The 21,671-nt window shown below is 43.1% G+C and overlaps 1 protein-coding gene across 1 annotated transcript in view; it reads left to right on the top strand.

The window, feature by feature from the left end:
• The first annotated feature begins 8,878 nt into the window (after positions 1-8,878).
• LOC119960724 (deleted in malignant brain tumors 1 protein-like) overlaps positions 8,879-21,671 on the top strand; it is a 59,329-nt gene continuing 46,536 nt past the window's right edge. Inside the window, exons 1-4 of the mRNA XM_038788341.1 lie at positions 8,879-9,046; positions 10,622-10,697; positions 18,080-18,172; positions 19,881-20,192. Coding sequence (XP_038644269.1) covers positions 8,879-9,046; positions 10,622-10,697; positions 18,080-18,172; positions 19,881-20,192 — 649 coding nt within the window. The remainder of the gene's footprint in view (positions 9,047-10,621; positions 10,698-18,079; positions 18,173-19,880; positions 20,193-21,671) is intronic.

The following is a 21,671-nucleotide window of genomic DNA, read 5'->3' as shown; positions in this document are numbered from 1 at the left end:
GCGCAGTGGTTAGCACTGGGAATGCGGCGCTGAGGACTCGGGTCCGAATCCCGGCCCTAGGTCACTGTCCGTGTGAAGTTTGCACATTCTCCCGGTTTCTGCTTGGGTTTCACCCCCACAACCGAAAAATGTGCAGGTTATGTGGACTGGCCACGTTAATTTGCCACTTAACTGGAAAAGAAAAATAATTGGCTACTCTAAATTTATTTTAAATAACAGGGTATTCGAGGGAATTAAATGACATTAACATATAAATTGTGCGTTGATGTAATGTTGCTTTAGTTATTTTCATATGAGGATTGTTGCCTTAGTTATTTTGCCATCTGATTGAAATAGGGTTCCTGTGATATATGTCTCAAACTCAGATTTGAACCCTAAATGCTAACATAAAATAATATAGAGATGTTCTTCTATACGTCTTTTTGCCCTGTACGTACAACGCTGCATGCAATTAAATATTAATTTATGCTTTTAGATCGGTGTGGCTTCATCTGAATTCTGCATTTTTTTGCGTGCGCGCCAGTTTCTGATGCTTTCGTGAATTCAACGAGTGTAGAGCACAGAACAACGAGTTATTTCTGGGCGCCTAAATCCAGTAGCCAGTTGTGGCACCAATATTGCTCAGGAATCATGTTGTCTGTCCTTGGCTATGGACGGAATACTTACTAAAACATTTAATGGAGAATATTACAATGCTAATTTTGGATTAAGTTGGGAGGATAATCCTTCAGTTAGTATTACCTATCATTAATTATCAGCAAGCATCCTTTGAAAGAATAAGGCTGGTGAAAATTCCTGTGACGCCAAGGATCATTTGAATTGATGCTTTAGTTGCTTTTTAATCATCATATTTTAATTCCGTCAAGCCCGTCAGTTACATCGCGCTTTATAATTCGGAGCAGTATCCATAGAGTATCATGTAGAGATTCATTTCTCAGTTTCCTGAAACTTTTACCCATTTTGGTGGTCCGATGCGCTGTCACGTTCAGTGGAACACTGGCTGCTGTTTCACTATCACCATTAGCAGTTTCCAGAATTATATAATTAGAGAAGGTATACATCAGAGTTGAAGGTCATTCGGCACACTGTGCTCTTAGTATCTATATTAAAAATCTCCACTGCACTGCAAGTCCCCATCTCTCTCCACAGGTTCTTATCCCGTTCAGGTTGTCAGAAAATCTGAACATGTAGAACGTATTTCGCTCGGCAGGCTGTAAAACGCGCCGGACGGACTAATGCCATTTCCCAGCACGCAGCCGCTAAACCTGACATGCTTTTTTTTCCAATGGGCCTTATGCCAGCTACATTTACAGTTCAGGGAACGCTGTCGAGATCAAAGCCTTCCATTTCTTTCATATTAAAATGCTTTGCTCCGCTGTCATTCTTCAGCGTTTTATTTTAAATCTATGGACAATAATTGTTTACCCCTCAAAGTTTCCTCCATTTCACTATATGCAGGCGACTCACAACCTTACACACTTCAAACAAAGCCCATCATGAGTTCCCCTGTTTTAAGGAAATCAACAGCATTCCCTGCAACCTTTCCTCAGAATTCCAACGTTGTACTTCCGAAAAGATCTTCGTTAATTTCCTCTGCAGCCCCGTCCTCCTTTGCGCAACTACAACATTTCTGTAATGAGGTCAAAAAAACAGAAGGTAGTGTTCAAATTGTGGCCCGAGTGACATTACAATCTGTCCAGCATAATCTCTTTACTCTTATGGTCTATGCCTTAAGGGAGGGAATTGCTCCTCTCTTTAATTCCTCAGAGGAGTCACATTGGACGGGGAACGGTAATTCTGGTCCCCCCATCACAAATGCTGCCACATGGTATGCGTTTTCCTGCACTTCCTGGGTTTATTCCAGATTCCCAACATCCACAGTATTTTATTTTGGTAAAACAGAATAATGTCCCATCTGCCTTCTTCACTGCGTAATCCACCTTCCCTGCTACATTCATGTAACTGTGGCCGCATGCATCATCGTCTCACAATTCATCTAGACATCGGTATTATCCCGTTTAAGTGCCACCTTTCGTCCAGTTTGACCTTTGAATGAATCACATTTCACTTTTCCGTGTTGAATATCATTATCCGATTATCTGCACACAGGAGCAATTAATGATGTCGGATTTCATTATCCAGGTCTATCCTCATTATTGGCCATGCGGTGAAGTTTGCCTTCTCTGAAATCCTCTTGATAATTAAGTCCAATTAATGAATTTACTCAAGACAACGTGGAGAATCTGTAACTAAACACTGCGGAATCACACACAGAAAGATGTTCGCACAAACCTTACAACCACTGCACTGTTTTCCTGCCACTACGCAAATCTGGTATCGAGCTGGTCACATTCTCCTTGATCCCATTGACTCCAATTTTTGAACCAGCCTTCCTTTGAAAAACTTGAAAACGTCCAAGGAGTTCAGATAAACTGCATTCAGCTCATTATAATTCCTGCTCACGTCCTCCTCAAAATGTCAACCCATATGTTCGGTCACAATCTCTCCGGAAGGAAGCTCTGCTGACCATCTTCTCTTTGGCCATTCCCTTCTAAGTATACGTTTTCCTGTCTCTCATAATTTTTTCCAATTATTTGCCCTCTATCGTGGTTAGATCAACTACCTGTCATTTAAGGTCTCCTCTAGGACTATTTTTAAGCAAAGTTGCAGTGCACAAGACTGAGGAGCTGCACTTGCACCGAGTGAGGATTCTAAACCGTGGTCAAAATGTTGGTTATGTTCACTCTGGCTTCTATTAATAGTCTCTTGTACATTGGAATAACCCATGTAACTCACTCACTTTCAAGGTTTACAATACTGTCCCTTCTTCTATCCGACCTATATTCAATCTTTTTTTAAATACAGTACCGACAGGCTGTGCCAGCATTTATTTCCTATCCCTGTTTGCACTCACTTAAGAACAGATGAAATAGGAGCAGGAATAGGCCATCTGGACCGCCGACCCTGCTCCGCCAACCAATCAGACCATAACAGATCTTTTTGTCCACTCAGCTCCACTTAACCGCCCGCTCACCGTAACCGCAATTCCTTTACTATTTCAACATCTACCTATCTGGTCCTTAAAACCGTACAAAGAGGTCGCCCCAAATGCTTCACTCGGCAGGGAATTGCACAGATATACAACCCTTTGGGTGAAAAGGTGCCTCCTCAACTCAGTCCTAAACATGCCCCCCCCCCCCCTCCCTAATTTAAAGGCTATGCCCCCTCGGTTTAGTTTCACCCGCCATTGGACAGACCTCCCTGCTTATGTCTTAACAATTACCTTCGTAATTTTATATGTTTCCACCAGATCTCCTTCATCTAAATTCCAATGAATATAGTCCCAGTCTACTCAGTTTCGCCTCGTAAGCCAATACTCTCAACTCGGTAATGAACCTAGTGTATGACCTTTGCACCCCTTCTAGTCTCGTACATCCTTTGTCAAGTAGGAGACCAAAGCTGTACAAAACTCTCCAGGGGTGGCCTGACCAGCACCCTTTTCAACTGCAACATAACCTCCCTGTTTTAAACTATCCTTGTATCAATGAAGGACAACATTCCATTTGCCTTTTTAAATACCTACTTTTCCTGCAAACCAACATTTTGCGTTTCATGCACAAGGACATCGAGGTCCCTCTGTAAAACACCATGCTGCATTTTTTCTCATTGAAATAATAGTCCATTTTACTGTTATTCCGACAAAAAATAATTTCCTCATATTTCCCAACATTTTATTCTATCTGCCAGATATTTGAACACTCATTTAAACTATTCATATCCCTCTGCAGTTTTCTGTGTACTTTGCATATTTTAAGACCATAAGACCATAAGACATAGGAGTGGAAGTAAGGCCTTTAGGGCCATCGAGTCCACTCCGCCATTCAATCATGGCTGATGGGCATTTCAACTCCACCTACCAGCATTCTCCCCGTAGCCCTTAATTCCTCGTGACATCAAGCATTTATCTATCTCTGCCTTGAAGCCATTTAGCGTCCCGGCCTCCACTGCACTCCGCGGCAATGAATTCCACAGGCCCACCACTCTCTGGCTGAAGAAATGTCTCCGCATTTCTGTTCTGAATTTACCCCCTCTAATTCTAAGGCTGTGCCCACGGGTCCTCGTCTCCTCGCCTAACGGAAACAGTTTCTTTGCGTCCACCCTTTCTAAGCCATGTATTATCTTGTAAGTTTCTATTAGATCTCCCCTTAATCTTCTAAAATCCAATGAATACAATCCCAGGATCCTCAGCCGTTCATCATATGTTAGACCCGCCATTCCAGGGATCATCCGTGTGAATCTCCGCTGGACACGCTCCAGTGCCAGTATGTCCTTCCTGAGATGTGGGGCCCAAAACTGGACGCAGTACTCCAAATGGGGACTAACCAGAGCTTTATAAAGGCTCAGTAGCACATCGCTGCTTTTATATTCCAACCCTCTTGAGATAAATGACAACATTGCATTCGCTTTCTTAATCACAGATTCAACCTGCATGTTTACCTTTAGGGAATCCTCGACTAGCACTCCCAGATCCCTTTGTACTTTGGCATTTTGAATTTTCTCACCGTTTAGAAAGTACTCTATGCTTGGATTCTTTTTTCCAAAGTGCAAGACCTCACATTTTCTCACGTTGAATTGCATCAGCCATTTCCTGCACCACTCTCCCAAACTGTCTAGGTCCTTCTGCAGCCTCCCCACTTCCTCAGCACTACCTGCCTGACCACCTAACTTCGTATCATCGGCAAACTTTGCTAGGATGCCCCCAGTCCCTTCATCCAGATCATTAATATATATGGTGAACAGCTGCGGCCCCAACACTGAACCCTGTGGGACACCGCTGGTCACCGGCTGCCATTCCGAAAAAGAACCTTTTATCCCAACTCTCTGCCTTCTGTCAGACAGCCAATCCTCAACCCATGCCAGTAGCTCACCTCGAACACCATGGGCCCTCACCTTACTCAGCAGCCTCCTCTGTGGCACCTTATCAAAGGCCTTTTGGAATCCAGAGAGACCACATCCACTGGGTTTCCCTGGTCTAACCTACTTGTCACCTCCTCAAAGAATTCTAACAGGTTCGTCAGGCACGACCTCCCCTTACTAAATCTATGTTGACTTGTTCTAATCCGACCCTGCTCTTCCAAGAATTTAGAAATCTCATCCTTAACGATCGATTCTAGAATTTTACCAACAACCGAGGTTAGGCTAATTGGCCTATAATTTTCCATCTTTTGTCTTGATCCTTTCTTGAACAAGGGGGTTACAACAGCGATCTTCCAATCGTCCGGGACTTTCCCTGAGTCCAGTGATTTTTGAAAGATCTCAAACAACGCTTCCGCTATTTCTTCAGCCACCTCCCTCAGAACTCTAGGGTGTAGCCCATCGGGGCCAGGATATTTGTCAATGTTAAGACCTTTTAGCTTTTTTAGCACCATCTCTTTTGTAATGGCAACCATACTCAACTCAGCCCCCTGACCCTCTATAATTTTTGGGTTTTACCAGTAATCGTAGTGTGATCTGCGATCTTTGTCACCGTGTAGCGCCATTAGCTTGCCAAACACTACCTCCTTAATGATAATGATCGTAATTACACCCTAACCTGCCATAACATATTTGCCGTCAATTATTGGCAAGTGATTTGTATCTTCCACTGTGAAGACCGACATTGAATACCTGTTCAATGTTTCAGACATTTTCAGATTTCCCATTATTAAATCTCCTCAATCTCCAAAGGACTCAACCACTCTTTTTCTTTTGATACATTTTTAGAAACATTTTGCACCTGTTTTTTTTCTTCAATATTTTGACCTAGTTTGCTCTCGTAATATATTGTACATTTTTTATCGCTTTTCTTTGTGGCTTTCTTTTGATAGTTAAATATTTCCCAATCCTCTAGTTTCCAACTTATCTTTTTCACTTTATCTGCCTTTTCTTTCAAGTTGATACCCTCCTTAATTTTCTTAGATATCCATGGCTGATTAGCCCTTTTCCTGTAGTCCGTCCTTTTCAGTGGTATATACGTTTTCTGAGCACTGTGAAAAACCGCATTGAAAGCCTTCCGCTGTTCCTCCATTGTCCCACCATAACGTCGTTGCTCCCAGTCTACCTTCGAAAACCACGCCCTCATCCAATTGTTCTTAAGTTCACAAGTTCATAAGATATACGATCAGAATCAGGCTGTTCGGCCCATCGAGTCTGCTCCGCCATTCTATCATGGCTGATATGTTCCTCATCTGCTACCTACGATGTTACAGTCCTGGAGCTGGATTGCGAAATCAGCCAGATCATCTCCTCCCTAAAAAACATCACCTCGGAGCAGGAATAGGAAATTTAGCCACGCGGGCCTAATCGCCCTCAATGTGATCATGGCTGATCCAATGCTAGTTTCAATTCCATTCTCCTGCCCATCCTCCAAAACCCGCCAACCTATTACCAACTGTAGTCTCCTTTGTTTAAGTGCAAGACACTAGCATTGGATTTTACCTTCTCACCTTTCATCTGTGTATTAAATTGAACCATACTACGATTGTTTCTTCCGAAAGAATCCCTAACTACGAGATCATTACGTATTTGACAAAGAGTCAAATGCTTTGACAAAGAGTCGTTGGATTCGAAACGTTCGCGCGTTTCTCTACCTACAGATCATGCCAGACCTGCTGAGATTTTCCAGCATTTTCTCTTTCGTTTCTGATTCCAACATCCGCAGTAATTTGCTTTTAGAGCATTATGTATTCCTGTCTCACTACACAGGACTAGATAGAGATTAGCTTGCTCCCTTGTAGGTTCCATTACATACTGTTCGTGTAAAATGTTGCACATACATCCATTAGCTCCTCCTCAAGGCTGCCTTGAACAACCTGGCTTGTCCAATCGACATTTAGTTTAAAATCCTCCATGACAACTGCCCTAATATTATTTGGTGGTCAATAAACTACGCCAATCAGCGACCTGTTCTCCTTACTATTTCTAATTTCCTCCCAAATGGATTCAACCATTTTCTCCATAGAACCAATATCAACTCGCAGTACGGCCCTGATGTCATCCTTAAATATCAGAGCTACACCTTAACTTCCTGACTGTTCTTCCGAATTGTCTGATACCACTGGATATTTAACTGTCAGTCGTGACCACACTGCAACCATGACTCTGTAACTAAATCACACTCGTTCGCAATGATTTGTGCCATCAACAACTTCACCTTGTTTAGAATGCTACTAACATTCAGATAAGTTGCTCTAATGCTAGGTTTGTTTACCTTCTCTTTGAATCGTAACACCTCCATTAATAACATCGCCTGAATTATTCTTCCCTTTAACTTTTTTCATCAGTTCCCCTGTAGTTGAATCCTCCCCCCACATTCTAAGCTGCCGCTTTGCTTCTCATTAGCCATTATCCTTCCCGGAGATTCAGCCACCCCCCCCCCCTACCCCCCACCCCACCCCCGCAACCCGTTGCGAGTTTAAAGTCTTTGTGACCACCCTATTTATCATTTTCACTGCGTCACTGGTCGCCGATCAGTTCAGGCGATGACCGTACCAACGGTACAGAACTCACCTGTTCCTATACAGATGTCACTGTCCCATGAAAAGGAACCGATCTTTCCCGCACCAGTCCTTCAGCTACTTATTCCCTTCCCTAATTTTCTCATTCCTATGCTAATTCGCGAGTGGCTTGGGTAGTAATCCTGAGATTATAGCCCTTGAGGACATGTTCTTGAATTTAGTTCCAAGTGCCTGAAATCCCCGGAACAGGTCACCTTTCCTATCTCGCCTATGTTGTTTGTCCCAATCTGGAACACAATAATTGGATTCTCCTCCTCTCAAGCCCGTTAGAGATGTCCCGCACCAGGTGACTGGACAGGCAACGTACCATACCGACTCCCGATCCTGTTTCCAAATGATGTTAATAATCCCTCTATTAACGTATCTCCAACAACTTCCACATGTCTTTTTGCTGCCCACACGTGTAGCACGGTGCAGTTGTCAGCACGCTGATCCTCCCCAAAGCCCTTTTCCTCATCTGGACAAAGAACAATTACTTCATACCTGTTTGACAAGGAACATTCCTGAATTCGGGATTCTTGTGACAATAATCGATTTTTTTTGTCCACGTGCCTCATTGCTCCGTCCAGTCCCTGACTGCTGACCATTTTGAAAGACTTAATTTACGGGTGTGACCGCCTGCAATAAAATTGCACCTTCCCCGATGCGCCACTATGTCCGAAACTCAGAGTCCTTTGAGGAGGGCAGTTAAGAGTCAACTATATTATTATTAGTCTGGAGTTATATGTAGGCCAGGCAAGGTAAGGGCAGCAGCTTTCCTTCTCTAAAGGACAGCAATGAACCAGGCGTTTTTTGTGATTTCATGGTCATCGTTAGACTTTTATATCCAGAGTTTTATTGAAATTAAATTTCACCATCTACAGAGGTGAGAGTTGAACATTGTTCCCCAGCTCATTATGCTGGGTCCCTGGCAAATTATTTCAGTGTTCCACTACGCCACTGCCTCCCCATTATTCCACACTGCGAGGAAGGCGGCAGAGATTACAATGAGACCCACATCCTTAATTTCGCATACTAGTCACCCGCTTGTTAGTTGAATGCCTTATTATTTCCTTAATTATCATTTTTCCATAAGGTATTGTGAACCATAGTTGTGTTCCATTGAAGCTTGCTTGTCAACATTCTTTTCATGTTATCACGTTGTTTTACTAATTTTATTTTTGATTCACTGCTGCACGTGCTATATTCGTCTTGCTTTTTTTTAGCCTTGAGTGCACTCTAATGGACATAAGCTCTCCGTATCTGCCTCATTTCGCCTTGTAAGACGATTGACATCAATGGTCTATCGGTTAGGCAATCTGCCCTTTGCATGTCTCGAGAATATGTACCACTGCTTTGTCTTTAAGAAGCTGCTACCCGACTTTTGTTCAATGGATCTTCAGTTCAGTAGTATTCTGCTTACAAGAACTGACAACTTGAGCAAATGTTACATACTTTCACATCAGAAACCTTTTGGTCAAAACAAACTAAATGGTGATAATTGCCAACTGGTATTTTGCCACTGCTTCCTCTTCTACCTGTTCCACTTCATTTCCTTGAGCAATGTCCAGAACGTTCTGAAATGTCATTTTGTTGGACACTGATTAGGCGGCCTGAAAGTCTATCGTGAAAAAATTCAGAACAACAGTTCAGTTCAGAGTTCCATTGTCACAGCTCATGCCCCGGTAGTTAAAATTTCCACCTTTACCAACATGTTACTTTTTACAAACCATTTGTTACTTTGCTGCATCATGTCTGCGTGGGTTTCCTCCGGCTGCTCCTACTTCCCCCACAGTGTAATTACTTCCAGGTTAGGTAGATTGGACATACTAAATTACGCCTTTGTGTCCAAAATAGGTGAGGTCGGATTACAGGGTTTGGGGATATGGTTGAGACGTGGGTCTCAGTAGGGTGCACTTTCAAAGGGCTGGTGCAGAGTCGACAGACCGAATGGCCTCCTTCTGCACTGGAAATTCTATGGTTCTATATTTTCAGTTATTCTATAATCTTCTAAATATTTGGGGGTTTGTAGTGTAATCTCAATATTTTGATCACCCTTTCTGTTACCTAGTCCAATCATTCTGTCTTCAATTGACGGTTTCAAACATAACAACCCTGGTCACTGCTGAAAATGCTTCCTGGACCGATATTGCCAACGTTCATCTTTATTCAATCCCCTCTATATCTGTTCTGCAAACTTGTAGTGAACACATTTGAGCTGATAGTCCCATCTCTCTTTCAGCCACACTCCTCTAATAGGTAAAACATAATTCCACTAGGTATCCATCTATTCACTGAACTCATCATCTTGATTTGTCCTAGTTACTGCATTTATCCCTCTAACCTTAAACACTGCCAAATTATTGCTATTTAATTTTCCAAGTTATATATTCTCCGCCTTCCGAATCCATTAAGTAACATTATCGATGTCCACTCCCTTGCTAACTTTGGCAGATACCAATTCACTCGGAGTTTACTATCTTCAGGAAACACGAGAATAAACGCTGCACAACAACATAATTCTTCGAAACCGTGGAGAGTCAATCGCCGGTCCGTTGACTTGCAAGTCATTTGCCTTGTGCATCTCTGAACTCCCGCAAAGCTGGTCACAACACACCGGGAAAATTTCATCCATATTTAAACGGCCCAATTCTTTCTTTTCAAATTATGGGACAATTTTGCATGGTCAATCCAGCTACCCGGCATATCTTTGGGTTGTGCGGGTGTGACCTATGCTGAGACGCACCAGGAATCTAATCTGGTCGCGCTGAACAACAAATCACCGACCCCTTTGTATAAAAAAACAGTTAGCGATCAGAGTATTTTATCCAACACTTCAGAATATTCAATTTACCTTGGCTATTGCCTAATAGCTGCAACCTTTAAACATAGTGTGTTAACGGGTAATGATGCATTTTGACTTTAAAAAATACTGTTCACGCTATTGTCGCAACAAGTTCGGATTGTTGGTTTCACCTCCATTTGACCCACTTTAATTGTGGGGTCCCTGCTTTTCCAATCAGTTTTGTAGATCTCAGCTCAAACAGGGAAACAGGAACACTTTAATCTCAGATATTTCTCTCCAGTTTGATTACACGTCTCGTGAAGAAGAAGTGATGCATGTTTCAGCAAAGAAAATGCATTACAAAGCAGTAGATGAGTGTATTTAGAATCACAATTGAATACTGGAAATGAAAACTGAATGTGGAATAATTATTCTTATTGATAACGCACTTCAATTTATTTTTGGTCACGATTCCCGTTTTATTTCTGCATTGAATGCGTTTTATTCTTTTTAAGTCACCCCTCTTCGACGAAATGAACCATGTGTGACGTTTTCTCTCATTCCAGAATTCGTGTCCCAGCCACAGTCTGTGACAAATTTCTCCCATCATTGTACCGTCAGTTTAAAATTGTTTCTTATATTACTGTGTGCTGCTTTCCTTTCATTGCTGAGACCGGATGAGAGAGGTTAAGCTGAATTACTAACATTCTAATTAATGGTTTGGAACAAACTATTCAATGTAAATTTCAGTCATATTTTTCAGTATCTATTGGAATTTGAGACTCGAGGAGAGTGAGACAGGAAAAGTAATTATTTTTATTTCCCTCTGTTAACGGGAAAACCATGTGCCCGCCCTAGTTGGTTCTATGCAACACTGTATAGAACTCTGCCTTCCATCGACTTGGCTTTCTCCTGGCCTCGGAATTCACCATTCAATTTCTTTGACTTTGCATCATTTTAATAAATTATCCCTTCTTGGTTTGACCCGGGCTCAAGTGCTTAAGGCGCATTGTCCAATGGATTTTTTTAAAAACACAGTCTAAACTATATGACCTGTATTGCAAAGTAGATCACAAATCCCTCTCGGTAATTCATTCCACAGATTGGTAGAAGTTGCCCTTTTACATTTTCCTGCATGTGTGACAATTCTGCGTGAAAGTTTCAATAATTTCTGACCTCAGCCAACTCTAATTTTTGGCATCTCATTTCAGATGAACCTGGGAACAGCCAAGATCGCCCGTCAGGTAATGCACTTTATTGTCACGTTATGTGGCATTTGTTTGCGTTAGCATTTGCATTGAATACAGAAACTCGCATTTTTTTAAAAAAACAAATTATCCATTGTCCGCTTCCCATCCGCTTTCCAATGAAAGCTACCGTAAGAAACATTAAAACATTTAACACACACAAGGCTGCCATTTGACCCTTGATGTACTTAACACTCTGAATAATACATTTTCAATTTTAGACCAATTCACATCTCCATGTCTCTAGATCGAAATGCCGGTGCATGTTAACTCTTTCCGGGATTTGTGTCACAGATATTGAGGTCCAGATGCGTACGTCCCTCTAATCGTTCCACCAATAGTTTTACTGTATATTTCATGTATACTAACATCTGCGCATTGGAAACTCTTCAGCATACACATCATACATTTTGATGGTACAATTAATTCTTCACTGCTCTCTTCCAAAGCACAAAGACATCCTATCCTCCCGCACAGCTTCATTTAGCCATTTCAGGTAACTTGGCAAGTAAGAAGGGGCTGGTTTAGCCCACCAGGCTAAATCGCTGGCTTTTAATGGAGACCAAGCAGGCCAGCAGCACGGTTCGATTCCCGTACCAGCCTCCCCAGAGAGGCGCCGGAATGTGGCGACTAGGGGCTTTTCACAGTAACTTCATTGAATGATATCCGTGACAATAAGCGACTTTCATTTCATTACATTTCAAATAAGAAACATATATTCCTTCCTGAAGAACGAAAATAAGTGGCATTACTTAAAAGCATATTGTGAGGAATCAGATGCAGGCAAACATTGGCTGGCGCCAGAGGAACAACGATTTCCAACCACACAAATCAGTGATAACGTGAAGATGAAATTGACATTCAGCCCCTGCATTTTGTACTTGTTCAGGTTACAAACTAAGCTAAAAATCTGGAAATATCTTGCAATCCATAATGGTCTTTGCTTCTCTCTTCGTTCGTCATGTCAGTCCTGAACGTTATGAAGAACTGGCCTGGCAGAGGTACAAGGGCAGCAGGGTAGCATGGTGGTTAGCATAAATGCTTCACAGCTCCAGGGTCCCAGGTTCGATTCCCGGCTGGGTCACTGTCTGTGTGGAGTCTGCACGTCCTCCCCCTGTGTGCGTGGGTTTCCTCCGGGTGCTCTGGTTTCCTCCCACAGTCCAAAGATGTGCGGGTTAGGTGGATTGGCCATGCTAAATTGCCCGTAGTGTCCTAATAAAAGTAAGGTTAAGGGGGGGGTTGTTGGGTTACGGTTTATAGGGTGGATACGTGGGTTTGAGTAGGGTGATCATGGGTCGGCACAACATTGAGGGCCGAAGGGCCTGTTCTGTGCTGTACTGTTCTATGTTCTAAGGTTCCTTCACCTGAAATATAGTCTATTTCCACTGCCACCGGGTGTGATACTATCACATAGAATTGACAAATGCCTTCCAATGGGTCCAGTCGCAATCTGTAACTCGGCACATTTCCAAAACAGAAAGAACATTCCATTTGGACTTCACCGAAAGCCGCATTAATTAATTTGCGCCACTAGAAATGTTGCCATCTTAATCCAGCCCTGAATTCTTCAATATAGCAATCAACAGAGGATATTTATTTTCAGCTCGACTGAGCGCCTGTGTTCATTGTTTCGACAGCACTGTTTAAACGAGCGTATTAGTCAATCAAACCGTCAATTCGAAACTCTCTCGCAAGTAAAATTTAGCAAGCTCGAATCTAGTTTCTTGTTCTGCAGTCTTGCACGTGTCTGCCCGCACTGCCCATGAAAAGCCCGGACCAGACCCTCAGCGAATGTATCCACCGATCAAACTACTGGGATCATCAATACGTGTCTCTTCCAGTCCTATTAGATTCTGATGCCAATTGCCTTGTATCGGTCCTTCTCCGCACGTCCCCTGGTTCAAAATATATGACGAATTTTATTAATAAATTGACCACATTTCTCGTGAAAAACAACGTGTAATTGGCATTGAAATTATAGGAATTGGATTCACTAATCCTCAGGTCTTGCGATGAATTTTCATTTTCATTCCCGATTCAGCAGCCACAATTTCCCGTGAATATGACCAGAGGACATTTTTCTATCAGGCCGTCCCTTGTCCTCACATTAAAACATGTCTTTAAATTAACTCGCCACCATTTAGAAAATTTATACAGGCCAACTGGATTTATTGAGGCCTCAATGGCCACTCTGTACTTCCGCAATTAGGCTAACTTTTATCCTGGAGGCGCACGGACATTTGGAGGTCAGCGGAACACCTGCAGGAAACCCACGCAGACACGGGGAGAACGTGCGGACTCCGCACAAACAGTGACCCAAGCCGTGAATCGAACCTGGGGACCGTGGAGCTGTGAAGCAACAGTTTTAAATACTCTGCAGTGAAGGATGGAAGTGAGGTAGTTTGTATGTTAATGGCCAAAGGGTATTCGGTACCAGCTACTCCCATATTAAATTGAACAGATTTCATTTTAGTTTGAAGTTAATTGATTTGACAAGGAATAGTTTGGAATGATCCTTGTTTATCAAAGGGCAATAGGTGAGAAGATGATATTTGTAATATGCTGACTTACGGCGATTCACTCCATAGGTGTTTTAGTAAGCTCATAGAAGGGGGCAAAAAAAGGAGGGGGAGGTGTGGCGCTGCTAGTCAAGGACAGTATTACGGTGGCGGAAAGGATGCTAGATGGGGACTCTTCTTCCGAGGTCGTATGGGTTGAGGTTAAAAACAGGAAAGGAGAGGTCACCCTGTTGGGAGTTTTCTATAGGCCACCTAATAGTTCAAGGGATGTAGAGGAAAGGATGGCGAAGATGATTCTGGAAACGAGCGAAAGTAACAGGGTAGTTGTTATGGGAGACATTAACTTTCCAAATATTGACTGGAAAAGATATAGATCGAGTACATTAGATGGGTCGTTATTTGTACAATGTGTGCAGGAGGGTTTCCTGACACAATATGTTGACAGGCCAACAAGAGGCGAGGCCACATTGGATTTGGTTTTGGGTAATGAACCAGGCCAGGTGTTAGATCTGGAGGTAGTTGAGCACTTTGGAAACAGTGACCAGAATTCGGTGACCTTTACGTTCGTGATGGAATGGGATAAGTATACCCCGCATGGCAAGAGTTATAGCAGGGGGAAGGGTAATTATGATGCCATTAGACGACTTAGTATGTGTAGGTTGGAGAAGTAGGCTGCAAGGGTTGGGCATACTGGATATGTAGAGCTTGTTCAAGGAACAGCTATTGCATGTTCTTGATAAGTACGTACCAGTCAGGCAGGGAGGAAGGGGTCGAGCGAGTGAACCGTGGTGTACCAAAGAAGTGGAATCTCTTGTTAAGAGGAAGAAGAAGGCCCATGTGAAGATGAGGCGTGAAGTTTCAGTTGGGGCGCTTGATAGTTACAAGGAAGTGAGGAAGGAGCTAAAGAGAGAGCTAAGACGAGCAAGGAGGGGACATGAGAAGTCTTTGGCAGGTAGGATCAAGGAAAACCCAACAGCTTTATATAGGTATGTCAGGAATAAAAGAATGACTGGGATAAGTGTAGGGCCAGTCATGGACAGTGGTGGGAAGTTGTGTGTGGAGGCTGAGGAGATAAGCGAGATACTAAATGAATACTTTTGGTCAGTATTCACTCAGGAAAAAGATAATGTTGTGGAGGAGAATGCTGAGATCCAGGCTATTAGAATAGATGGCATTGAGGTGCGTAGGGAAGAAGTGTTGGCAATTCTGAACAAGGTGAAAATAGATAAGTCCCCGGGGCCTGATGGGATTTATCCTAGGATTCTCTGTGATGCCAGGGAAGAGATTGCTGAGCCTTTGGCTTTGATTTTTATGTCATCATTGGCTACAGCAATAGTGCCAGAGGACTGGAGGATAGCAAATGTGGTCCCTTTGTTCAAGAAGGGGAGTAGAGATAACCCCGGTAACTATAGGCCGGTGAGCCTCACGTCTGTTGTGGGTAAAGTCTTGGAGAGGATTATAAGAGATACGATTTATAATCATCTAGATAGGAATAATATGATTAGGGATAGTCAGCATGGTTTTGTGAAGGATAGGTCATGCCTCACAAACCTTATTGAGTTCTTTCAGAAGGTAACTGAACAGGTAGACGAGGGTAGAGCAGTTGATGTGGTGTATATGGATTTCAGTAAAGCATTTTATAAGGTTCCCCACGGTCGTCTATTGCAGAAAATACGGAGGCTGGGGATTGAGGGTGATTTTGAGATGTGGATCAGAAATTGTCCAGTTGAAAGAAGACAGAGGGTGGTGGTTGATGGCAAATGTTCAGAATGGAGTTCAGTTACGAGTGGCATACCACAAGGATCTGTTCTGGGGCCGTTGCTGTTTGTCATTTTTATAAATGAACTTGAGGAGGGCACAGAATGTTGGGTAAGTAAATTTGCAGACGACACTAAAGTCGGTGGAGTTGTAGACAGTATGGAAGGATGTTGCAGGTTACAGAGGGACATAGATAAGCTGCAGAGCTGGGCTGAACGGTGGCAAATGGAGTTTAATGTAGAGAAGTGTGAGGTGATTCACTTTGGAAAGAATAACAGGAATGCGGAATATTTGGCTAATGGTAAAATTACTAGCAGTGTTGATGAGCAGAGGGATCTCGGTGTCCATGTACATAGATCCCTGAAAGTTGCCACCCAGGTTGATAGGGTTGTGAAGAAGGCCTATGGTGTGTTGGCCTTTATTGGTAGAGGGATTGTGTTCCTGAGCCATGAGGTCATGTTGCAGCTGTACAAAACTTTGGTACGGCCGCATTTGGAATATTGCGTACAGTTCTGGTCGCCTCATTATAGGAAGGACGTGGAAGCTTTGGAACGGGTGCAGAGGAGATTTACCAGGATGTTGCCTGGTATGGAGGGAAAATCTTATGAGGAAAGGCTGATGGACGAGATTGTTTTCGTTAGAGAGAAGGTTAAGAGGTGACTTAATAGAGAGATACAAAATGATCAGAGGGTTAGATAGGGTGGACAGTGATAGCCTTCTCCCGCGGATGGAGGTGGCTAGCATGAGGGGACATAGCCTTAAATTGAGGGGTAATAGATATAGGACAGACGTCAGAGGTAGGTTTTTTACGCAAAGGATGGTGAGGTCTTACTATCTGCAACAGTAGTGAAGTCGCCAATTTTGAGGGCATTTAAAAGTTTATTGGATAAGCATATGGGTGATAATGGCATAGTGTAGGTTAGATGGCCTTTAGTTTTTGACTTCCCATGTCGGTGCAACTTCGTGGGCCGAAGGGCCTTCACTGCGCTGTATCGTTCTATGTTATATGTTCTATATGAGACAGCATGCTCTGTGAACTGGCATTGTTAATGGCCTGGACTAGAGAATAAATAGGGACAAATTAGTGAAGAACTGTGCGCCGGAATCACTGCCCCACTGATCATCCTGTCCCAGTATAGCTGCGATTTTGACTTTAAACTGACAATGTGGAAAATAGGCAAGATGTATCTCGTTTGTCAAAAGTAGAGAAGATCCTATCCGATAAATTACTGTTCACCGTTACACCCCGATCCTCACAGCTTGTTGCAATGTAACATTGACATTATTCCAGTTGGCAGTCAATAATAACAAACTTAACGAGGCTCAGTTTGCGTTCTGAAAGTTAATCAAGAACTTCTGACAGTGCTGAAGGAGGGCAGTAGGCCCATCGAAAGTGCACTGAGCCTCTTAAAGAGCACCCACCTCGACCCACTTCCCCGTAAACACGGACACACCGTAGCTGCACATCTTAGGACAATGGGAGGAAACTGGAGCACCCGGAGGAAACCCACGCAGATGCAAAGGAAAAATTAAATTATTTGTGATTAACATGAAGGCAGTATACCCAGTAAGCATAAGGCCAACTAAGATTAAAAAGGCTCAGGGCAGCACGGTGGCACAGTAGTTAGCATTGCTGCCTACGGAGCTGAGGATCTGGGTTCGAATCCCGGCACTGGGTCACGGTCCATGTGGAGGTTGCACATTCTCCCCGTGTGCGCGTGGATTTCGCCCCAACAACTCAAAAGATGTGCAGGGTAGTTGGATTGGCCATGCTAAATCCGTAATTGGAAAAAATAATTGGGTAATCTAAATTGCTAAAAAAAAGATTAAAGAGACTCACAATCACGAGGGAATAGTGTTCAGAAAATGTTCTCTATGTATTACAGCCGGTATTTGACAAAACACAATATCCGAACTAACGTCACTAAATCACGCAGATGCAGCCAGTAACAAATTCTATATACTCAGTCTATCTGAAGCCTCCATGTCGTGGGATTGTTCTATTCAGTCATGCGATTTTTGTATCGTTGGCCGGGTTCTGAATTTTATTGTGCATAAATAATTACCCCTTGACCTTATTGTTCGCTAGTGCATTTTAGATAGGATTTAAGAGTTAATTTCATTATTGTGGATCCGGGTGCATGCAGAAGAGGTGAGTGTGGCAAATTTCCTGAGGGGTATTTAGTGAACCAGATGAATTTTATGTTAATGTCATTATCTGACATTTAATTCCAGATTTAATTGGAATCAAATGGCATCATATATCATTGTGGGATTTGAACCAGGGTTCCTCAAGTCTTATGCCTGATGTCTGGGATCCGAGCCCAGGTACAGTAGCCCCATCCCACTGTCTTGTATTCCTCATCGATGACAAAATGAAGGCTCATGAAGCTCGTCAGAATCTGAATAGTCTGTGACGAGCACTTCAACACCTGGTTCACCAAAATCTCTCCAGCATAACCTGATACACGACTAATAAAATGCTGTCCACAGTACCGGATTAGTAATGTTTTAATAAATAAGAAACAGCGATATATTCGGATAATGTTCGTCATTAGCAGGTCGGCCACATTCAGTTACCGTGCTTTGCCAAGTGAACTCTTCGAATATCGCAACTTATATCGACTAGCAGGACAAGCACAGCAGGTTCATGATAAATTCACCACCTCCAGGATATCTGGATCCTGCAATTCACAACAATTTAATACTTCACATGCCATCTTCAGATTGTACATGTCATCTTCAGATTGTACATGTCATCCTCACATTGTACATGTTATCTTCAGATTGTACATGTCATCCTCACATTGTACATGTCATCTTCAGATTGTACATGTCATGCTCACATTGTACATGTCATCTTCAGATTGGACATATCATTCCCACATTGTACCTGTCATCCTTAGATTGCACATGTCATCCTCAGTGCTTCACATAATCAGGATTCCGCTCCAATATCCGAAATGAAGATAACTCATCAGAGGGAATGCAACGTTTCAAGCAGACAATCTATGAGCCCTTTCGCAAGGACAGCTAGAAATGCGCAGCATGTTCTAATGGCTCAGATACACAAATCACTAATATGTAGGCTTCAGTCAATTACTTCAGAAATATGAAACAGTTAACAGTTGTTCACTACTCGATTTGGCGATGCCAGGCGTTGTACTGGGGTGAGCACAGTTAGAACTCTTACAACACCAGGTTAAAACCCAACAGGTTTGTTTCGAACAACAGCTTTCGATGCACTTCTCCTTCCCCAGGACCTGAGCTCGCGTTTGAAACAAAGCTGTTGGACTTTAATGTGGTGTTTTAAGACTTCTTACAGTGTTCACTACTCGAGGAATTTTATTAAGTACTAGAGAGATTAAGTTCACTAAACCCACACAATTGATTGGATCTCTTTAGAGAATTTCATGTTATATAATGTTTCCATACACAGAGACAGGCCGAAACACGATGTAGATCGAATCTCGAGGAATTGAACGCGTATAACAGTCCGCAGCATCTGAAAAAAATGTTTTATTTTTCGGTCAATAATCGAGTGGCGCGTAATTTACAGAACTCCTTCTTCTGGACAACTGTTTGATTGATTGGAATTTAAAAAGAAGATAATGTTTCTGCTCGAGCAGTGACCTAAATTCAACTGCCATCAACATGAGAGAAAGATTTATTGAAACAATACTAAATTCTGCAAAACTGTATTTGCCCCCAAATTTTCCGAAATGGACTTGGCGACAGCAGGTGTTTCTGAAGATAATAGATTACAGTAAAAACTGGAGGAATGGGTGGATTTGCTTGTAGTCAGTGAATGTAAGCGACGTGGTGTGGCAAGAGGCCCATTTTGGACATCAGAACAATATAGATCAGCCGAGACAGAGAACCATTTCTAAGCAATAGGTTCGTGTTGGCAGATGCTGGGGATGCAGCTTCATACCCATTCGTGGACGTGATACATAATTCGTATTTTTTCTGGATGGTTAAGCTGATATTGACTGAAGAATTTACCGTTTGTGAAACGTAATCCTTTCTCTGACAGAAAATCTTCAGTTAAGACTGTCCGAAGGTGGAAGCCGCTGTGCTGGACGATTGGAGATATTTTATCGTGGACAGTGGGGCACAGTTTGTGATGACAAATGGGGCAATGTTGACACAGGAGTGGTTTGCCGGCAACTCGGTTGTGGAAATGCATGGGATGCGTCCCATGTTTCGTCTGGACCAGGATCGGGACCAATTTGGTTGGATGAGGTGCAGTGCTCTGGTGACGAACCATTTCTCTGGAATTGTTCCTCAGACCCCTGGGGAGAACATGACTGCGGGCATCATGAAGATGTCAAGATTATGTGTTCCGGTAAGGAAATGTTAGAATTGCCTCTTCCCACACTGCGATAGGGGTTAGTTTTCTCAAGGGCCTGTACATTGTAAAAGGATGTAAATGTATTTATTTCCCTGATTATTCAAAATAAATGTGTTGCATTAACTTAAAGTCATATACGTGTGTGATGAGGTGGGTTAATCGTGGGGGAGACAATGTGTTCGGACAATATTCTTTGTATCCTTTAGTGATAGCAGAATTCTTTATTGTCACAAGGGGGCAGCACGGTAACATTGTGGTTAGCACAATTGCCTCACAGCTCCAGGGTCACAGGTTCGATTCAAGCTTGTGTCACTGTCTGTGTGGAGTCCGCACATCCTCCCCGTGTGTGCGTGGGTTTTCTCCGGGCGCTCCGGTTTCCTCCCACAGTCCAAAGATGTGCAGGTTAGGAGGATTGGCCATGATAAATTGCCCTTAGTGTCCAAAATTGCCCTTACTGTTGGGTGGGGTTACTGGGTTGTGGGGATAGGGTGAAGGTGTGGAACTTGGGTCGGGTTCTCTTTCGAAGAGTCGGTGCAGACTCGAAGGGCCGAATGAGCTCCTTCTGCACTGTAAGTTCGACGAAAATCTATAAACAGGCTCACATTAACACTGCAATTAATGTACTGTGAAACGTCCCTAGTCGCCACATTCCGGCGATAGTTCGGGTACACAGAGGGAGAATTAAGAATGTCCAATTCATCTTTCGGGACTTGTGGGAGGAAACCGGAGGAAATCCACGCAGACATGGGGAGAACGTGCAGACTCCGCACAGACTCCGCACAATTACCCAAGTTCGGAAACGAACATGGTACCCTGGAGCTGAGGAGCCACAGTGCTAGCCACTGGGCTACTGTGCCGCCTCCTTAAATGAAGGATGGGTGAGGGAGTTTCCTGCGACCCCTTGCCTGCCTCTGTTTTCTGGAGGAGAACATGGATGGGGCGGGCAGTTGCTGAAGGTAACGTGGCAGCTAGAAAATCAGAGGTAGAGTGGAATATTTTCATCCGCATCTTCTAGTCGACAATTAAGCGAGTTCTCACTTGTGACATAGCGCTTGTATAAAATTAAACCGAAGCCAAATATCTGAGTTTACAACAAATAACGCAAAGATCAGAAGTGTGAACTCACTGGATAAACAATAACATTCGAGGCTGAAGGTCACATAAGGTATTGGATAAGAATTGAAGTAGCTTGAGCAATAAACCTGATTGATTATAATACATCAGACTTGTATTAATATACTAATCACTGGAATTCGATTGATATATTGTTGGTCAGCCCACTTAATTCCTCGACTTGAATCGGGACACAACTTTTGCTCGGGGAGACTGGAGATCAGTAACGGTGCAACCTGGGAAACAGTGTGTGATCGTCACTGGGATTGGAATGACGCTAATGTGGTCTGTGCTCACCGGCACTGTGGAGTCGCAGTACGCATGCCAGGAGGCGCATATTTTGGCGAGGGTTCTGGGCTT

The sequence above is a fragment of the Scyliorhinus canicula genome, unplaced genomic scaffold (assembly GCF_902713615.1).
Source record: "Scyliorhinus canicula unplaced genomic scaffold, sScyCan1.1, whole genome shotgun sequence".
In the NCBI taxonomy this organism is placed as follows: Eukaryota; Metazoa; Chordata; class Chondrichthyes; order Carcharhiniformes; family Scyliorhinidae; genus Scyliorhinus; species Scyliorhinus canicula.
This window is presented reverse-complemented; position numbering and strand designations above follow the sequence as displayed.